The 21222-nt window shown below is 30.3% G+C and overlaps 1 protein-coding gene across 1 annotated transcript; it reads right to left on the bottom strand.

Annotated features, from left to right (window-relative positions):
- Positions 1–5097: 5097 nt before the first annotated feature.
- Positions 5098–7112, bottom strand: LOC105173819 (1-aminocyclopropane-1-carboxylate synthase 7). Its single transcript, XM_011095699.3, has 4 exons — positions 6752–7112; positions 6483–6617; positions 6207–6367; positions 5098–6100 (listed from the first exon to the last, which is right to left on the bottom strand). Exons 1-4 carry the CDS (start codon positions 6929–6931, stop codon positions 5245–5247), a joined length of 1332 nt encoding a protein of 443 aa, XP_011094001.1. The 5' UTR covers positions 6932–7112; the 3' UTR covers positions 5098–5244.
- Between the last annotated feature and the right edge of the window lie 14110 nt (positions 7113–21222).

Raw genomic sequence — 21222 nt, forward strand, 5'->3', positions numbered from 1 at the left:
TGTCTAAAAGAAAGGACATCATATATTTTGCTCGAAAAAATTTTTATACACGTAATATATATATATATATTAAATAGAATAAAAAAAATACAAAAATAAGACAAACACTCACATAAATTGAAATGGACTCAAAATACATCATCCAAGTCAAAGCCAAAACTTGCAAGCCCCCCATCATCCAGATTAAGTCAAAGGCCAAAACTTGCAAGCCACAATCAAATTTCAGAGTCATAAACATGGTGAGCAAAGGAGAAGTTGTGCATGATTACCTCAATTGCATGAGTGGATCAAAACCTAAGCTGAAAAGGACTGCTAAAAATTAACAAAAATCTGTACACCATCTCTACAAGCCACTAATCAATTTTTATTTGGACAGGGGCAACCTTTGCACCCATGAGAATTTCATACTGCTTCACAAAGTCAGAATCTATTGATTATTATTCTAATCATTGTACACTTATTGATCCAGATCACTTGTAAGGAAACATGAGAGGGAGAAAGATTGTCAGACTCATTGGGTTTCCTTACAAAAATACTTCGATACTAAAGTTAGTTAATTGCGGTGGGGTGAAAAGAGTAAATGCTGGTAAGAAAAGAATGAATGACGTGCCTTCTTCAAAATAGTTGGGAGATATTTATAGCGCCAAATTTCTGTACTTATATAAGTGTACGTGATGTAATCTTGAGTTAAACATGCTCTGGTTTTGGGTTCAGGTTGTCGAAAATGAGTTAAAATTTTATGGATCTTGTTGAAATATTTGAGACCCGACTTCGAACCCACATTTAATATTATTTATAAATATATTTATTTTATTTAAAGTTTAGATTTTTTATGTAATGCATCCAAATATTTTTAGTTTATAATATTCACGAAAAAAAAAAAATTTCTTCCTACTTTGCTTTAAAACTAAACAGAACATCAATTCAAAGCTAATCATAAAGGAGATCACACTGTAGGGAAGTTTTAAAAAAGCAATTATACTCTAACAGTGATATATATATATATATATATATAAGTAAGTTATAATAAAATTTGATTAAATACTTATGTCTTGCTTACATAAAATTTAGATAAGCATACCTGCAACACTTTTCTATATATATAGTTCGAATTATTTAAGCATATCGACCCAAATATATTTTTATTCAGACGACTATCTTGTAATTACGAGGACCATGCTAATAGATAGATGGATTGAATTTTTATTTTAAATCTTGTAACATCTTTTATTTCAATTAATATATACATGTCAAGTTCATAAAATTTATTTTTAAATAAAATAAATGATATATAGTATTTTCTTACATATGATATATATATATATATATATAAAACAAAAGATATAAAAAAATTTAAAATAAAAATCCAATCCATAACAAAAACATGTTTTATATATTAGAATTATGACTAGGCAATGACATGACCATGTCATATATATATATGGAGAAACATTGTCAAAGGGTTTCATGAGCTTTGACTTTGAATTGTTTAAATTAGTGAGGTACGTAGAAGATAGAGACTTTGGTCATAAGATATTATTTGACCCTTGTAGTTGTATTAATTCAAACCAAAATGTCATCCTCAAAATTTGTAACTGTTTAGCTCCTTACAATACCCTGTCTTAGCAGCCTTGCTTTCTAGAGTTTCTGGTCCGAGGTTGCATTGAATTATAGTAGCTTTTTATACCTCTTAAAACCCCTAAAAGGCTTATTATAGAGGGGAAAAAGAGGATATTTGACATACAATAAGTCAATAATAAGTTAATTAGGGATAAATATGAATTTTCATTCATACTTTTTTATTGAACATGCTGGTGTTACACCGATGTGTGTGTAGTATGCAATGTTCTTTTAAATTGCAGTACTTTTTAAAATTTCAAAAGTGATACATCTCAATCATATACACCAGTGTGTAATAATATGAACGTGCAACATCAAAATTTAATAGAAGATCCCCTCAGCATAGACACTGTGCAGTTTTGGCGGGATTGAATATGTATTGTCTTCATGCATGTTGATACCTAAATATGCGCGTTCATTTGACTTGATCTTTTATACTTTTGAAAATAAAAATATGTTTAGAGGGATTGATTTTAGTTTTCATGCACGAAAAGACATGATAAAACAATAATATGGTCGAAAGTATTATTTCTAAAAGCATTTTTGTTTCCTAGTTTAAATTTTATAATGTAGAGAATGCTACTGACGGCTCCACATGCATTTTTATATTTGATGTATAGATCAGTTATATAAATTCATTTATACCAGAATAAAAGTAATTCTTACATACAAGTCACACAATAAATACATATATCCTACCACACTATAGAACTCTGAATACCACTGTAAGAATCTCGTATAATATTTTTTAAACCAACTTCATTATTTATAATTTGACAACTCAATACCATACTTTCACGGACATTTGACTCAAAATTTTCAGTGTGTGCGGAGAATAATTCTCTCGTTGAACCTCTCTTTCAATATACAACCACATCATCAGGCCAAATAAAAAACCAGATGATTGGGTACTATTTGAAATATATAGAAAGTATTATAGGGCAAAGTACAAATTATATATATATATGCATGTGAAAGGGCATTTACATTGAAAATGAGCAAAATCAAATTACGTCTTCAACTTTTCAAAATAGTATAAAATTTCGAAAACACATCCAAACAAGAACTCATTTAAAAATTGCATATGTCAAACTCAATGGAGATATAAAAATAAGATGAGGAAGTTTGACTTTTGCACAACGACAAATGTTGAATCCTACTTAGGTGTAATCTTTTTCAAGAGGATCACAAACATATGAATACTACTAATTTATTGGGTAAAATTATATTTTTAGTTCTATAATAAATTAGGGGATTCAAGATTTTTAGACCTCTATTTTACAGGATTTTTGAAATAGTTCAAAAATAAAAAAAAATTCGACATATTTAATTTTTCTGTTTTATGGGACTTTTAAAACGACCTCAAAGTTGAGAAAACAAATACGTTGAAACTACTCGTTTGTTTAGTTCTCAGTTTTATGGGATTTATAGGACTAAATTTATTGAGTTTTTCTAATTTTGGGGTCATTTTGAAAATCCTGTAAATCATAGAACTAACGAAATGTATCAAGTTTTTAGGACTATATGAAAATTTCATAAAGTAGGGGATAAAAAGTGTTGAACCCCTTAATCTATGGGATAATTTTGTCTATTTTTTTGTAGAAAAAATAATATATTTTAGTCCCACAAATTAGCCCCATTTCACTTTTCGTCCAATTCATTAGAAGATTAGCACTTTTAGTCTTGTAACTTACAAAAATTAGCACTTTTTTTATCCTCATTCATTTTTTTGTCTACAATTTAACAATGCAGCGCATTTGCCTAGCATGTGATCGTTAAGTATTTTTAATTGGAGAGAAATTGGTTTGCTTCACAACTTGGGACCATTTTTGGGAGAAAAAATAAATATTGAAGGAAATCAGGGTAAAAAACATAGCGATTTTTTTTTTTCTCTCACAAAAATTAGATCATCTTTCCCATATTTCTATAAGTTGAAGCCAAGAAGCAACACAAAGAATCATGTCTTGCACAAGTCAATCAAGCAGGCCAAATAAAGCACTCATAATTTATATGATTAAAAATACTATTTCTCCTTTCTTTTATATAATAAATATATATTATAATTAATAAGTGAAAGACTTAATTAGGAAATTAGAGGTGAATTGACCCACATACGCCTCAAATCCACGCCATATTGACATTTACAAATTGTCCAAGGATGTGTTTGGTGGAACAAAACACGGCATTGACGTGCCTCTTATATTATATGTTGCACGCCGCCTGCAATGCTCATCAAACTTCACCCACAAACTATTCACACTACCCCTTTCTTCTAATTTGCACCACGTCAACGGACTGTTGGTCCAGTTGTAAGCGAATTGAATTTTAAAACGTATTCTTGTTAAAAATTTATAATTAAAAATTTTAAAATCGTACTTGTCGGGAAGGGTTTAACTCTTTCGGTACCATCCTGAACATGATTAGTTTCATCTCCAACGTGGGATGAGGACACATGATTAATTTTATCTCAAATTGGGATGGGAACATTTGTGGCGAAAGCTAAAAAACAAAAAATAAAAATTAACTGAATCTTTTTAAAGGTTTAAAATTTTTTACCACAATTTAACTGACCAAATTTTATTCAGAAGGAGAATTAACTGTCCGTAATTCGTTAATTATAACTTACTTGACAGCTTGATTCCAACTTCAGCGTGGGAAAATGGGAGATCCAAAAACTGTGACGAAAACTAATGTGAAATTGGTGTGAAAACACGCTTTTAGAATGTGGTTGACTACCAAGTAGATGCCAACAAATTAATACTTTTATTCACACCCCCCATATCCCCACCCTGTTTCTGTTCATTACAACAACCGAAAACGTTATTCGTAGACAGTCTAATCATGTGTATTTATATATATGTTTGTGTGCGTGTGTGTGAGTTTCAGTGAACCTACGTATTAATATATATATATAGAGAGAGAGAGATATAATTGTATAAATTAATCATGGAGTCAAAAGTTGTATGATGAAGTTTTTAATCAAATTCCATAATGGTTAAGATTGCGGTCCCATAAATAAGTTTAATATCATAAATTTGAATCTCATTTAATATATGAGTATTTGTTTCCTTTTATCTGAGTTTATGGATCACATGTATTGTTGGTCTCACATATATATATATATATACATAACTTAGATCGTTTGGTATTTTTGTCTTTTAATTTTTTAAACTAATATTTTCATCCTAAATTTTTATTCTTTTATGTTTGAGATTTTCATTTCTTTTTTTTTGTTGCCAGAGTTCACTCCAATAACAAGAATGATGAACTTTGGTGGAAAAAAAAGAATTAAAAATCGAGCCTATGTATGGTTTCGATGTTCTCGATTGCATTTGAAATATTGATCAAACTTATATATTATATAATTTATTAAAATATTAATGTAATATGTAATTATATTTTTATTAGAAAAATTTGTTAACTAACTGATCAACTCGGCATTTTCAAGAAAAAGCTTAAATTAACCATCCAATTTATAATAATCTTCAACATCAAAATCATTAATTCTTTGAGAACTGATCAAGACCTACCAAAAATATAAATAAAAAAGAAAAGAGATAAGAAGGGACTAATCAAGAATCATTAACACTAATGTGGATTAATTTAAGCAGTAATTGTAATTAATTAATGGACTCTTCTTCTTTCCATGAAGTGATGTATTCTTGCGAGAGCTACTTCCAGCGTCTGCTCACTCATGTTGGCGAAGCAAACTCTGAACCATCCAGGCTCCGAGCAATGACAAGACGACCCTGGCGATATGTTGAGCTTCACCTCATGCAAAATCAGCTCCCACAAACCCAATTCTTGTTCCCTGTTTGGCTCCTCCAGAAGTGGGCTCAGGTTCATCCAACAGAACAATCCAGCGTTCCCTTCCAAACACTGGATTCCCGCCTTTTTCAGTCCATCCACGATCATTTGATACCGTTGTCTCAGCCGTTGGCGGTTCGTTCTTATGTACATTTCCGTGAACTTCCTGTCGGACAGCATGGAGGCCAAGAGCTGTTGTGTTTGGGACGAGATCAACGTGAAACTAGACATCCTCCTTGCTGTCGTGACGACTTTGTCGTTGTATGAATATATCGTCCCAACCCTAAATCCAGGGAGGCCTAAGTCCTTGGACAGGCTGTAGACAATGTGAACCCGTTCTGAGTCTTTGTAGTTCCGGGCCTCAAGAATCTCGGCAATGCTGACAAATTCCCCGGAGGAGAAAGCTGACCCGGAATAGATTTCGTCGGAGACGAGATGGATGTTCTTGCTTGTCGCGAATTCAAGAACCTGTTCAAGAACGGCCCGTTTGATCGTTGCGCCTAGAGGATTGGATGGATTCGTTATCAGGACTCCTCTAACTCTCATGTTCTTGGATTCGGCTTCTTTATAAGCTGAATCAAGAGCCTGAGGGGTGATCTCGAAATTGTTTGAGCTGTCGCAGTGGACCGGCACGATGTTTACGCCTGTTCTCCATCTCAAGTCTCTATCAAACCTGTGAGATTGTAATCGATCAGGTCCCATTATTGATTGGCAAGAATTGAAAAAAGTGTCGATTCTTGTGGGGTAAAAAGATTTGAAATTTGTTGTCATATACGTACCCTGGATAGTAAGGAGTTGGGATAAGCAAGGCATCGCCTGGATCAGCTAATATGAAAGTCAGGAGTTCATTTGCAGCTGTGGCGCCTGCTGTGATGACAATCCTGTCAGGGCTGAATTTTGCTCTTCCCCCTCTTATTTGCTCCATAAAGCTTGCCATTGCCTGAAATATTTTACGATCATAAGATTAATTAGATATTGTACGTACACCTCGAACACAAGTTTCAAGCAATTGTACCAATATTCACGATGTTCACAAGCTTTTGTAAATTTATTACCTTTCTGAAAGATTGCAGTCCATGATAATCTTGAAACAGTGCGTTCTCTCTAAATCCAGAAGCTGTAGTACTGCTCCCATTGTTGGTCGCCTCCGGATGTTCTTCCAGGTACTTTTCCAGCAAATCGAACGAAACCTGTGCACGAAAATCGTCAACGGTTTACTCTCAAAAGGGTCGATCACCCTGAATTTGGGTTCGCAGAACAATTACAATTATCCATGTAATAAAGCTGATTTATCCACACACATACATGGATGAGTGCAACTTACTTGATTTTCTGCAAGTCCCATTTGAATGACACCAGTGGGATTGGAGAGCTCATCATAAGGGTCTTGATCATAAGCCTTCCAGCCAGCAAAATAGGGTGAGTCTTCACCATGAGTGTCTGAAACTGCAACTCTTGATAAACCAACAGAGGGCTGCTGCTGCTCTATGATCTTGATTGCCATGTATACAACTATATATACAGGAACGAGTACTGCTTTTAGCAAGTATATAAATGTGGTTGGATGTCTTTGTTGTGGGAAAGGGAGAAAAAATTTGGAGAAAAAGGGAAGTAGAATTTGAAATTTTTGAGTGAATGAAGCAAAATGTTGTCAAAGTCACAGCCATTTTATACAGAAAAGGTGGACAGGAAAAGGGGCCCTCAGCTTACATAGATACGATAATAATAAATGTTGAAAGAATCAATGATTGATTGTGCAGAGAAAAGTTGAGATTGAAAAGCTCACAACCTTTTACAAATATATATATGTCCATATTTTAATTTTAGGTGATGACTGGCGACAACTGTTGGCTTTTGTCATCTTTTTTCAAAGCTTTCCTATATATATATATATATGTATATCTCAATCTCCCACGAGATCCACAGCAAATATGGTGGTTGAATGGGGGTGGGGGTGGGGGTTTTACCTTAAAAATTATATCATTTTCTATCTTTTATAATATAATATAAAACTAATAAAATATGACTTTTCGATATGGTTATTTACCATGGTTAAAAGTTAAAAATTGTGAAAAATACTAATTAATTACTGATGTGCAGTGGTTATGTATTAGCTGTTGTTTCAGCAAGCGAGATCAAAACATTAACTACAACTGAAAAATATGATAAATATTGTGGTCATAGGTCAACTTATGTGGAATGTTGATTACTGTGTTCAAAATTTAAGTTTTCATATTGATTTTATTTGACCATGTTAGATAGTATTAATTTGTTATGGTATTTAAGTTGGAGTAATTTATAATATAGAGAATGATTCAAAAAAAGAAAACTATGTTGTTTAATGTTTTGAATATTTCTTTTTTTATTCTTTTGGGGTTACGCATGTTATAGTACAACCTAATGTATATATGTTAAAAGGAATAGAAGACGCTACAACGAGAAAAGAGAATATTAACGGCAAAAATTTAAGAATTGTCACTAATTATATGTATTATTAAGTTAAATGATTTAGAATAATTTTTATAGTTTTGGTAGTAATTTGGTATAATTAGTGACAAACAAAATTGTCCATAGGGGCTATAAATATGTGTAGTGTCAACAAAGTAAAAATTATATTTTTGATCTCAAAAGTTAGGCCCTATTTATTTATAGTTCAAATGATTACATGATTCTTACTTAAGGACAATATCTTATGTATTGTCTCACTTTTAATCCCATCGTTAAATAGTTGACTGAAATTGTCAGGCGAGAATCACGTGGCTGTACGTTAAGCGTGAGTTTTGGAGGAGAAAGTGGCATGTGTTTCTCACAGATTTTGGTTCGACTTACCCTTGACTTTTGGTCCAAATGATTACTAGAATTCTCGCTTTAAAGACAATAACTTCGATTTTTTCTCAATTTTTATCATGTCGTTAAATATTTGATGAAAACGGCCATATGAGTTGGGGTTTGTTGGAGCACTAATTAAAATTACTATTGGTTAAAATATTAATGACTATGGCTAAAAATCATGGTAAATAATTATTATTAATTATGATTAAGTAAAATTGATGAAAAACTAGTTTTTTCACTATAAAAATTATTTGTTACAGCTAAAAGTCATGGTAAAAGTATTTGTCATGGCAAATGTTTTAATCATCTTCACAAAAACCATAGGCAACAACCGTTGTGCGCCCATTTTCAATAACTATTTGTTACAACTATGTATTATTAACCATACAATTAGTTATAGTTAAATATTATATTTCTTGTAATTGAGAGAATTCTGCCATGTGAGGGTACATGAATCCTTTTTGGAGGGATTAGAACTGTAACATTCGAAAATAGATGGAAAATAGCAAAATTATGGCTGGCACCATTTGGGTCCTTCCAAACTCTCGAGAATTGAGTTTCCCAGGTTCAAAATGTGGCTTCAACAAGTGAATCAACTGCTGTAAAATCAAGTATCATCAGTTACCATGGTAAGAAAGAGAATTTGAGAACCTTGTGGCGAGTTCGAGTCCAAAAAGAAGGTTATATGGTTGTGACAATATTGCAAGTGTGTGCGAATTTTTTGTTTGAGAAGACACACCATTTTGCATAAGGGCGAACAAAGTAATACCTAGACTCCTTTGCAGGTTGGACAATATGTAATGATAGTTATCCATCATGAGGACGAAGACTAGAATTTTCCTCCAAAACACCCACTTAATAGCCATATGAATATCACATGTTTGTCTATGTCATTTATGTAATAGCAACACGAAAAGCGATAAAAAAAAGAACTTGACCTATTGTCCTTCAATTGAAAATATTATATCATTAGAACCAAACACGAATAAGAGCAAAGATACGAAATCAGAAGTGAGATTTTCAGTGACAAACACATACCTCTTCTCTCCAAAATGTCCACTTAATGGCCACCTGAGTCCCACATGACCATTTCCATCAATAATTTAACGATCAGACTGAAAGTGGGACAAAATATAAGGTATTATTTTTAAAGTGAGATTCTCGTAATAATTAGCATTAAAAGTGAACAAAACCTAAATTATGAGACCAACAATAAAAATATTCCTAACAACAAATATAATTGTCAAAACATTTTTGCTAAAATTCATTTTCGTGCCTAACACTTAAATCCAACTTCAACATTATTCTTGTGTTCGTAATTAACTTCATATTATATATATATATATATATATCCCCAAACTGATGTAAATTACATGGGCACGTGTTGGTAGCTAATTGGTCCCCATGGACGAGGACATATAATTATATATGACTATAAAAATGATCCTAAGCTAGGACATATATTAATGCATCACAACATCAACATATGCAATAATTGTTCGAGTTATTTGGTCCTAAAAATCTGAAAATGAGTGATCTCCAAATCACCACATATTTGTTATGATTAAAAGAATTGGTATGAATAAACAGTTGAGGAGGAGGAGATCTATGAGTAGTTAAGTTCAAATCATTCAGATTCTCATCTTCCAAACTAAAACAACACAAACTACATGCCCCCACATCAATCACCTTCCTACCCTTTTATTCAAATACTTTACTAACTTTTCAAGAAACATCTTATAAGACGTATATATGTACTTACGATGATCTTATAAAACGGGACAGCCAAACATCATTTAGTTCTAACTTAAGGCTTCATTTCGATGATAAATTTGAATTTGAACAAAAAATTTAAAAAAATAATCTTAAATGATTTCATGTTAAGTTGATCTGAAATTCATCATTTTGCTATGTCAAGTAATATTTAAAGGATTTTAAATAATTTGTAATATAAAATTATACAAAAGAATATAATAAATTACTATTGCCAATGTCAAATCCATAATTGAAATACAACATAAAACATTTCTAAGTATTGTAATTATAATCACACCATCATGAACTTTAATCAATCATTGCTAATCCTAAATACTAATTAGGTTTATATATATATATATATACATACATACATTTGAATGAATCCAAGAATTAATTCTTAAATGATAAGGGATAATTAAGGTATCAAGAACATATATCCATGTGTGAGTAATATGAGATTTTGCCATTAAGAGAATATTGTGCTTTTAATTTTAGGTCAAGTTAAAGTATGTCAATAGTCGGCCAAACAAATTAAATTAAATGAATATTAAGATTACTTTAATAATTTTTGCACACCTTCAAACTTTTAATGCTAAATTTGTCTTAACATGTACTTCAGTGGGAAAAATAGTATTTTTCGTTCTATAATTTAGGATTTATGTATATTTTTAAATCATATAAAGGGTAAAAACTAAAAAGTGTCTATGTAATTAGATTGTGGGTGTTGATGTAATTTATCCAAAAATTTGTAACAAGTTGAGATATGGATAAATCCAAATTACCTATTGAAATATTGGAAAACGGTAAAAGAACCCTGAAAAAAAGAGGGCAAAAAGCCTCCCCAACCTTTTAATAAAGATGCATATTACCCCCTTTTGTTTGGCAGTGTAGTTCACTCGTCCATTTTCGACTGGTTTAGCTATTTTGATTTGTAACTATTCACTTTTACCCTTGATTATTAACTACACATATTTTCATAGAAACTACATAGAATTCATAGAAGAAAACCTCCAGAAAAAGAGAGAAGCGTTGTGCAATATAAAGAAAGAGAAAATGATAATATTTTTCAACTTTTATATTTAGTAATTAAGGTAAAAGTGACTATTTATAAATCAAAATAGCTAAGCCAGTCGCAAAAATAGACGAGTGAACTACACTGCCCAACAAATGAAGTAATATGCTTTTTTATTAAAAGGTTGAGGAGGCTATTCGTCCTTATTCTTTTTTCAGTGGGTTTTTTTGCCCTTGCGCAATATTTTTCGGGTAATTTGAATTTATTCCAATTGAGATATATAGATTTAGACAAGTGGTAATATTAATTAGTACATAATTAAGTAGATGTGGTAAAGTTTAATAATGTTTAGAGGAATCCAAATATTAGACAGTTTCACTTCTAAACAGCTCATGATGTTCCTTATATTCTTTGTAATGAAAGGACAGGATGAGTTCTAATTTTGTTTCTTGTTGTCCTTTTGGGGTGCACTTGAAATCTTTACTTTGTCTGTGTTTATTGCTTGTTGGTCGTAGAGATTCCTGTTGTTAATAATCTAGTACTACTTCATCTTAACTAGGTGTAATTAAACACATCAATAAAAATTAATTAGGTCTAATTTAATTAGAGAAATTAAGCCCATCATCGAGATGTTATGGGTATAATCTTTGATGTAGTTGGTATATATTGATTTTCATATCGAATTTTAAATACCTGAATTTACCCATTAATTCATTTCTTTCCTTCAAAAATAAAAAATAAAAAATTCTGTCAGAATAGTAATTTTAATATTTTTTAATAATATCATAATTATAGTTTTTAATTTTTTTCTCTCTCACTTTGCCGCACGTTTCTTTCTTCTAACAGATTTCTTTCTTTCTCATGCCCTCATGCCACAATTATTAGTATTATTTTACAAATTTCTCTTTGCTTCTCAGCTTATGCCACAATTCTTGTTTGTATACTCGCGAGAATTGCGTGCAATGACAACTGGTAATAATAAAAGGAGAGAGTTTTGACAAATTAAAACGTTGGGCAGTTAATATTCTATTTTGTAGGATTGTCGTCAAATACATAAATAACTATATTTTTATTTAAATTTTAACTTTTTTTAGTCCAACAAATATGAAGTAATTACATCATTCATAATGATGTAGACACGCGTTTCAGATTGATGGTAGACGAGTAGCTTGAGTGGCTTATAAGTCAAAAGGTTACACTTCTTAATAATGTATCTTTTTAAGATAAAATCATGAGACTCATGCAAACCCTAATTGTAAGCTTACCTGAAGTGTAATTAGGTGATACGCTAATGACAATCTAATCACTACACACTTAATTAACACAACTTTAATTGCGTTATCAACGAATCATTATCCTAATTATTTAATTTTTAATTATAATTATCTTGCATAATTAATTCTCGACACTTAATGATTGTTCTTATAATCTACAATTAATTAATGATCATACGTGAAACCTAATTGTAAGCTTATTGACAAAGCGTAATTAGGTGAAATACTAATGAAAAAGTGTTATTGCATGGCTTAATGATGACTCTTAACATGTTGTCGTACGTACGAAGAATCATTAATAAGCATCTTGTGTAATAATTTACACTTAAAAAGTTGTTGGTAGAATCTACGACGATCAAAATCTGAATTTATTTATGTTTGTATGAAGATCAGCTTACATAATCAACAATCGTTGACGATCATGCACTGCGTATCGGTGTCGAATATATATTACATGATCACATTGAAATTAATCAAATTAAACGTGCAAGAAAGGAATATTGTTAATAAAAAAAGAATTTTGAGATATATAATCACACCGTCCTCTCCTGAATTTTGATGCAATTGCACGTAAATTCGTTGTGGTTTAAGAAATATATCTGCCTAGCAAATAGGTTCCTCCATCAGTCAAAATTTATCGAATTTGTTTATATTAGTCTACGGACTCACTACCTATTTATTGCAGGTCAAGATAATCTTTTTTCTGACCAAACTAAGCTATATTCATCTTCATACACTAATGCAGGTGAGAAGGGATCTCGTTACCCTTTGGTCAGAAAAAATTTGTTTAACGTGCAATGAATCAGTAATAAGTCAATCGGGATTAGATACAGTTTTTCATTCAATTTTTTTGTAATATTAGCAAATTTTGGTGAATTTTGACCACTGGATGGATCTATTCGTTATACGAAAACAAATGTCAGGAAAACTAGATATAATTTTGCAGATCATAAAGAGTTTTCATATAATAACACTAAACCTTATAGGGGAGCAGTGTAATTATCCCAAAAAATTAATAAAACTTCCTTATAGTGTGAATAATTGAATTTTCTTGAAATTAATTAATAAAGTTAAGGGAAATTAATTATTTTTTATTCTGATTGGGTGGGACGAATTTTCTGGGAAGATGCAAAGCCAGTGAGCAGTTGCCACGTAGGAGGAAGATTTAAATTGAAATATTACAAGATAAGATCATTCAAAGATATGTAGAGAAAAGTGGTGAATATTTGGTAGATATGGTTAATGATTTTTTGATTTGGTTCTAATATTATTATAATATAAGATTTTAAATAATATTTGATGTTATAAACAAAGTTTTAAGTGAACTACTCATGACGGGTAAAATCATTGTAAAAAAAAATTAAATTATTCTCTGCACAATATATCACCAGTATGGTTAAAAATTTCATGTGAAAACGATTATAGACTTATCATAATCAAATAATATGCAAATTTAAATTTTGAACACGGGTAATCAACATTCGTCAAGGTTTTACCTCTCTTCAAAATATTTATCATAATTTTTAACTGTAGCTTAATCTTTTGGCTACATTTGCAGAAATAACGGCTAATAATTATGTAGAGTCCTGATTAATTAGCATTTATCATAATTATTATCGATAATTTTTCACATTTAATTAACAGACGTAATTATAATGTTTTTTTCTTATAAGTTGGTATTTTGTTATTTCTTACTATTTTTATTTCTCAATTTCTCATAACAAAAGATTTAGTTTTCGGGGATAAAAAAGAGAAAAATAAATTAAAGAATTTTTATTTTAAAGTAATATATAATTACATTGATATTTTTATAAAACAGAGTGATGAATAATTATTATTAACCATGGTTAAACAAAGGCTGATATAAAAGCTTAGTTTATCCACCATAAAACTAGGGTAAAAGACACTTTGGCCCCCGAGCTATTCATGATGTAACAGTTACCCCCCCTAAATTAACAAATGTAATACGTATCCCTTTGGTTGGACAAAATAACCCTCATGCTTTGAATCGTTATATTATTATCAATATATTTTAGTATTTTGCTTATTAAATCATCATCAAATTAGTTATTAATTACTTTTTTCTAATAAAGAATGAATTTAAATTAAAAATAGAGTATAAATTATTTTATATATAGTAGATACACAATAAATATAATATAATCAACAATTCATATATGTTTTTAGAAAGAAATAAAACAAATTGACAAATATACATGCTTAACCAAAAGTTAAATATTTTTTAAAAAAAGAATAAGTATAAATATTTTATCATATTTTTTTCAAAAAATATATTCAAAAAATTAATTACTCAAGAATAATTGAGGGGGTAAAGTGTATTTTACCTTACTTAACAACTTAATTTTATTATCAAATTAATAAAATCTTTTCATGAAAATTTTTTGTGTATTTTTTGTATGCATTCATTACTTAACTTTGAGTCTGTAAAATATAATAAAATTCAAACTATTTCATTCACTAATTATATATTACTTTATTATAATTAAAAGATATTTTTTCTAATTAAAAAAATATTAATTAAACTTAAAATACAAAATTATTAGAAAAATAAATTCTTTGAACTATATATATATAATATAAGGGCGATATTACAAAAAAAATTGAATTATAGGGGGGTAAATGTTACATTTGTTAGTTTAGTAAGGTAAATATTACATAAAAAATAATTCAGGACGATAAAGTGTATTTATCCTGAAAACTATTTTTGCCATAGCAATATTTATACCATAATTTTTTAGCCATGACAAATTAATATTTTAACCACACTAATTAAAACCATGACCAATAACCGTGACGTGACCATAATTAATGACTATTTACTATAATTATTTATTTTTATTTATGATAATTAACCATAATTGAATGTAATATTTGTTCTAGTGTCGAGTCCACGTTTTCTGAGCCCCATTAGTCTTAAAAATACCAACTTTTCAAGACTTGTTTTCTTGTAAACCCGAAAATAAGCATATATATATATATATAGGGAAAAGTATAATTTTAGTTCGTTAAGTATGCCTAATTTTAATTTTAGTTCGATAATTATGTCCATTAACTTATGAAATCGCTTACTTTTAGTCCTCTGGCAGATTTTCGGACAATTTTACCTCTATGATTACATATGGACTAAAATTGCCTTTCAAAAGTTGCATAGGGGTAAAATTATCTGAAAATCCGCCAGAGGACTAAAAGTAAGCGATTTCGTAAGTTACTGGACCTAAATAAAAATGAACTTAATTATCAGATTAAAATTAAAATTAGGTATATTTAGCGGACTAATATAATACTTTTATCATATATATATATATATATGTATATATATAAATATAAAACCTCGAAAATTGAGTTATTTTCATGTCAGAAGCTTCCTGGTTCCTACTACACACGTCGGGAATAAAGAGTTACGCTGGTGACAGTGCATGCAAATTAATTAAATTGCTATTTTCAATATTTATTACTTATAATTAAATAACAAATATAAACCAATAAATTAAAATGCGATTCTAGTGCCTCCACATAAATCGCTTTCTCTATCCACCTTTCCAGGATCTTACGTTCAAACTAAAAAATCACACTCTCTCTCACACACACGGGGAGAGATAACGTTTTCAATGATTGTGTTTCTCCACTTGATCCAATTTGTAAAAAACGGGTTTGCATTATATTATATACACGATTTCTGCGCACAGAAAGTGATGATTCATATATATAAAAATCCAAGAATTGCCTTTCCATCGGTCGATGCTTCAAAATTCAAATCGTACCACTTGATCATTCGATTAAATTGATTAAATATCCATATATATATATATTCAAATTGTGAATTATTGAATAATAATATAAGAGTACTTTTTAATATTATTCATATTTAATTAGCATATTTACTAATTATTTAGTGTTATTTTAGGTATAATCATATGATCATAGTCGCGATCGATGATGTCCCGTATGCTGAATTACTGATTTTTGGCTGTTATTAGTTCTTATATTTATGCAACATGATTCTATGATTAATTAATTGTTTTCAAGTACCAAGAATTAATTAAGAAACATTAATACAGCCATGCTGCACAAATACTCGGTTTTCATATTTATATAAATAAAATGACTTATTTATCCCTATATATAGGGGTAGAGACAGATGGATTTGGAGTAAAATATGCAATAGTACAGGTAGTATGCAAGATCATGCAGCTCTAGCAAATTTATGAAGCCAAAGCTTGCTTTGGAACTCATCAAAACTCATCATTTTTAAATCTAGTTTGGCCTTCCATGCACCAGATGGGAAAAGGGCTACTCCAAAAAATAAATAAAATAATAATAATATTTTTTAAGATTGAGATTTACTCAATGCACGGACGATCTCTCTTCATGTTGTTTACTTTGTTGGATATTGTTTGAGATTAATCAACTTATTGAGATTATATTTTGTGATAAGGAAGTTTATGAGCTAACATATTATGTGATGATCTTATTTTATGTCTTATTGCAAAATAAATAAAGAAAGAGAGAAAAACATGGCAATAGAAAAGAAAAAATGCCATTGGAAAGAGAGAGAGAGAGAAGAAAGACCAAATGCATTCAGAAAAAGAAAACAAAGGAAAATAATCGAGGAAAGCAAGAAAAAAAAGAAAAAGAATATTCTCTTTCTAAAAGAAAGTCATAGCTCAAGTCGTGAGAAATAGGACATGGAATTAGAATATGAGATAAATATTTTGAGAAGTTTGAATTCTTACATCCATTACTTGGTGCTCTAATTTAGTTCCTTGGTCTTTTACCTCATTTGTCCTAATTATTCCTACCCTCAGACTAAAGTCCCATTACAATCAAAATATAAGACCTCTTTATTCAAGTGTGTGCATATTTATAAGTGGTGGAGATTTTGGTGTATAATCAAGCCTATGGTGAAGTATTTTCATAGCAAGCATTTGAGCAAAACACTTAGCCAAAATCACTTCAGAGATTGGGAGATATGAGAGCATAGTCTATTTGTTTTCCGTGCTGTTCTTGATGAAAATGATCTTGTTTGAAACTTATTGAGTTGTCTTTTATCATGTGGTGTATCATTTTTTGAATACTTAACTAAATTTTTCCTTGGGTACTTTCGTCTGCGATCCATGAAGTTTGGAATGAAATTCTTGAACCTTTTTTAATCTTTATTTCTTTGCATCGAGGATGAGCAAAGGTTTAAGTGGGGGGATATTTGATAGGATCGCATTTTGTGCGTATTTCATGTGATATTTTGACCTCTTTTATGACCAAAATATTCCTAATTAAATATTATTTTGCAGCATTGACCTAATTAGGAAAAGATGGAATTAAAAATGATGAAAAGAACCAAGATGGAAATTTGGACAGATTTGAAGAAATAGTTAGGCATGCTCTCACCTAACTTGCATATTTTCGTCTGGAAAAGGAAAGACTCAAACTCGATTTTTCTATAATACTTACTCTTCTTCTTTTATTTGTTCTCTCTTTAGCATGCTAGGCTAGATCTTCTAATTTCGGTTAAGACTTGGTAAATGCTTAATTCCAATGAGTTGTTAAATCTAATTTATGCTTTCTACTTTCATTCATATTGGTATTTATGTTGTTTTTCGTGCTTTTATTACAAATAATCTGATTTAATAATGATATGTACCATTATTCATTGTCAATAATATTTGCCTAGCCAATTGAACTTGCAAATCCATAATTATTTTTTTAGTTCAATAAACTAGTGGTAACATAGCATAATTGATTATGAACACGTTTTCGATTATATTGTGGGGGAATACACAATCTAACTTAAATAAATTCTCATAGGAATTTATTGGTTAAAATTGGGCCTTTGTAGTTCTTAACACTGTTTGTAAATTAAATGTTGAGAACATTCCCAAGGTTGTTTACTGATTAGGGGTTTAGTCAACGGACGTTCCTTGACTATCGACAAGGTAAGAAAAGACGAGGTTGTTGGGTCATGACCATAATCAATTTATCTATCATGAATGATTATTATCCTTGCATATATGATCGATCGTAGAATTAAGTATGACCATGTCGTTAACTGGAATGTCTTTCCCATATTTTCTCTCTAAGTATTTTCTTCTATTTAGTTTTAGATTTAGATATTAAAACAAAATCCCTCCATCTTTTATTTTTATTTTTATTTGAAGGAATTAATTCGACCAAACTCACCGCTTTCACGAGTTTCGATAGAAAAATATTTTTGGTGGATTTGACACCCATCAACAATATGTTATCTCCCAATTTAAAAATAAACAAATAACTAATTATCCCCTATGGTTATCAAACCTAACACAAAAGCATGGAATTTAAATAAAGTTCAATGACAACAACAACAACAAAAAAAAGAATAAAAAAATAGATAAATAAGCCAGTTGTTCAATTAATTCTTCTCCTCAATTCTCGAATTTGTTTCTCTTGTGAATTTAATCGACGTAACAACACAAAAATTGTCATGATTGATCAAACATAAAACCTCCTATCTGATTGTCATGTAGCCATGACATCTTTAGATAGGTCGATTTCCTACCGTTGGACTCGAATTTTTGGCCATTTTGAGATGTTTACATCCTCACTCTCTTCTTGTTGAACATTTATTGCCCAAATATTTCCTCTTTTGTTTGGCAACACTTTCTACTAAAAATATATATTTTTGGCCTTAAAGTAAGGAAAAACCGTGATTTGACACACAAGTCAAACTGTTTTATCGGCTCTAAAAAGCTTAACTAACCGTCATATGTCAATCATGTACATTTTCTATCATATTTTATTGTTTGAGTTACCGTAGGATCAAAAGCTTTAAAATTTTTTGAATTTGATATTTGAGTGGTCATCCCCGTAAAGTTTAGGACCAATTGTGCATACTCCTTATCATACAGGACCAAAAGTGTAATTTTACCTAATAATTGTTACATAAACCTTTCTCTTGGTGGTATAACTATAAATCCATCCTCTAAGTTTCAAAGTTACATATACTTTTCTTAATACTCACTATCATCCTTTAATCCTTTAAACTTGCTATTTTACTCCTAAACATGATCGGTGATTTACGCATCGACCGAAAAAAGGTGTGTATACTTCATTGTGCAAATAAGATTAGTGAGATGCGAATAAAATAGTTAATTCAAGACCATAATTCTAATATTCGACATTCTCTTCTTTCTCTCAAACCCTAATTTTCCTCCCAAGTTTATTAGAAAGACCTAACTTGTCTCGCTGATTCATGAATTGAGACATGATTTGTCTAATTCTTTTCAACCTGATCATTATTCCTTCTTCAAGCTTTCGATTTTCTCAAAAAATTAAGTTGTGCCAGTTATCCCGATAAACTCACTTCCCAATGCTTGAGAAATCTCCAAGTACCCTCTTCAATTGCACTGCGGCAGACCTATTCGACTGAGGACCTTCTGAACAAATAATAATCTAAGATGGCAGTTTCACTCATTTGAAAGTTATGGGTTAACTAATGATTTTGTTTCTAAAATCTATGTTGGTATTGATCTCATTACGTTGATGTTTAAATTACAATCTAAAATTCTTTTTATTTTAATATACAAAAATAATAGTGGTTGTGACTTCTTCTTGTCGTAGAACCTAATGTGTGAGAGGTCTAAGGCGATAATTCCCAAATTGTTGTTAAAGAGTAATGCGAAAGATGTTGAAATTGCAAAATGAAAAGGATGAATGTGCTCAAATCGTTGAATTGTATAGGAAAATCAAAGTTAAAGATGTTATTGTTTCTCTGGCTATCGTGATTGGAATTTACCACCCGATTGGCGCTGCATTCCCAAACAACCCGACTCTCCGACAGCGCCTCATGGTACAATAGGGTTCGGACACAACAGGGCTCTCACCCTCTCTGACGCCCCTTTATAGGGGACTTGGGCCCGAAGAAAGAAAATAGTGATAAAGATGGCCCAATTACTAAATTGGGCAGAAGAGCAATCTACTCTAAACGATCTTAACAATACATCGGTTATTCTGATAGAGATTATAATGGGATGAGAATAAGATTATGATTGCATATTTATTTTCTGTTTAGAATCGAAAACGTTGCATTCGCATTTTAATAAGAGTTGTTTGACAGATTACATGTTTAAATCTTGAGTTTTTATCTCTGCTTCGGAATATTTTTTAATATAAATAATTTTCTTTCGATTTTGGATAATAATGGTTTAACTAACCTTAATGCACTGATTACCGCTAGGGTTAATCCTCTTTTTAGGATTAAATAAAAAATCGTGAAAAATACATACTTTCCCTGGCCACAATTTTTCAATTACCAACAAATTCAGGACTAGAAGTATAAAATTTTTAAAAATAAAAAGTTAACTGTTTTTCACATAAATAATTGTAGGCAAAATTTATTCACTAGGTAATTATAGAAGAAAATATATCAAAATTAAAACAATTATAAGATTAAATATATTTTTCCCACAAAAAAAGGTCAATGTATTATGACTAAAAAGTGTTTAATGTAATTTTGAGATAATTATACTCCTCTCTCCTGAGTTTTGGTGTAATTATACATAACCTCCTATGGTTTGGAAAATTACGTCTAACACCCCTAAAGTTTGTTTCTATCTAACAATTCCGCTAGAAAAAATTCACTGAATTTGTTGATATTACCAAGTTACCCTTGTACGTCTTCACCCCTTAATGCATGTGAAGAGTTATATTTCACCGTTATAAGAGTAGTTTAGTTCGAAAAAATTATTTGATCTACAATAAATCAGTAATAAGTCAATTGAGGGTAAATATTAATTTTCATTCAGTTTTTATGTTAATATCAACAAATATAGTAAATTTTAACTAACAGAGTGATTTATTTATTAGACCGGAGCAAGAGTGGTAAATGTAATTCCCCAAAAAATAGAGGGTCTATGTGTAATTACC

The sequence above is a fragment of the Sesamum indicum genome, linkage group LG11 (assembly GCF_026168435.1).
Source record: "Sesamum indicum cultivar Baizhima isolate 11 linkage group LG11, ASM2616843v1, whole genome shotgun sequence".
Lineage (NCBI taxonomy): Eukaryota > Viridiplantae > Streptophyta > Magnoliopsida > Lamiales > Pedaliaceae > Sesamum > Sesamum indicum.

Excerpts from the sequence above, each read along its gene's own strand:
- LOC105173819 (XM_011095699.3), bottom strand. The coding sequence starts at position 6,931 with ATGGCAATCAAGATCATAGAGCAGCAGCAGCCCTCTGTTGGTTTATCA. Across the intron at positions 6,618-6,751 it reads TGGGACTTGCAGAAAATCAA|GTTTCGTTCGATTTGCTGGA; the intron begins GTAAGTTGCACT and ends TTTCGTGCACAG. Across the intron at positions 6,101-6,206 it reads CCAACTCCTTACTATCCAGG|GTTTGATAGAGACTTGAGAT; the intron begins GTACGTATATGA and ends ACAATCTCACAG.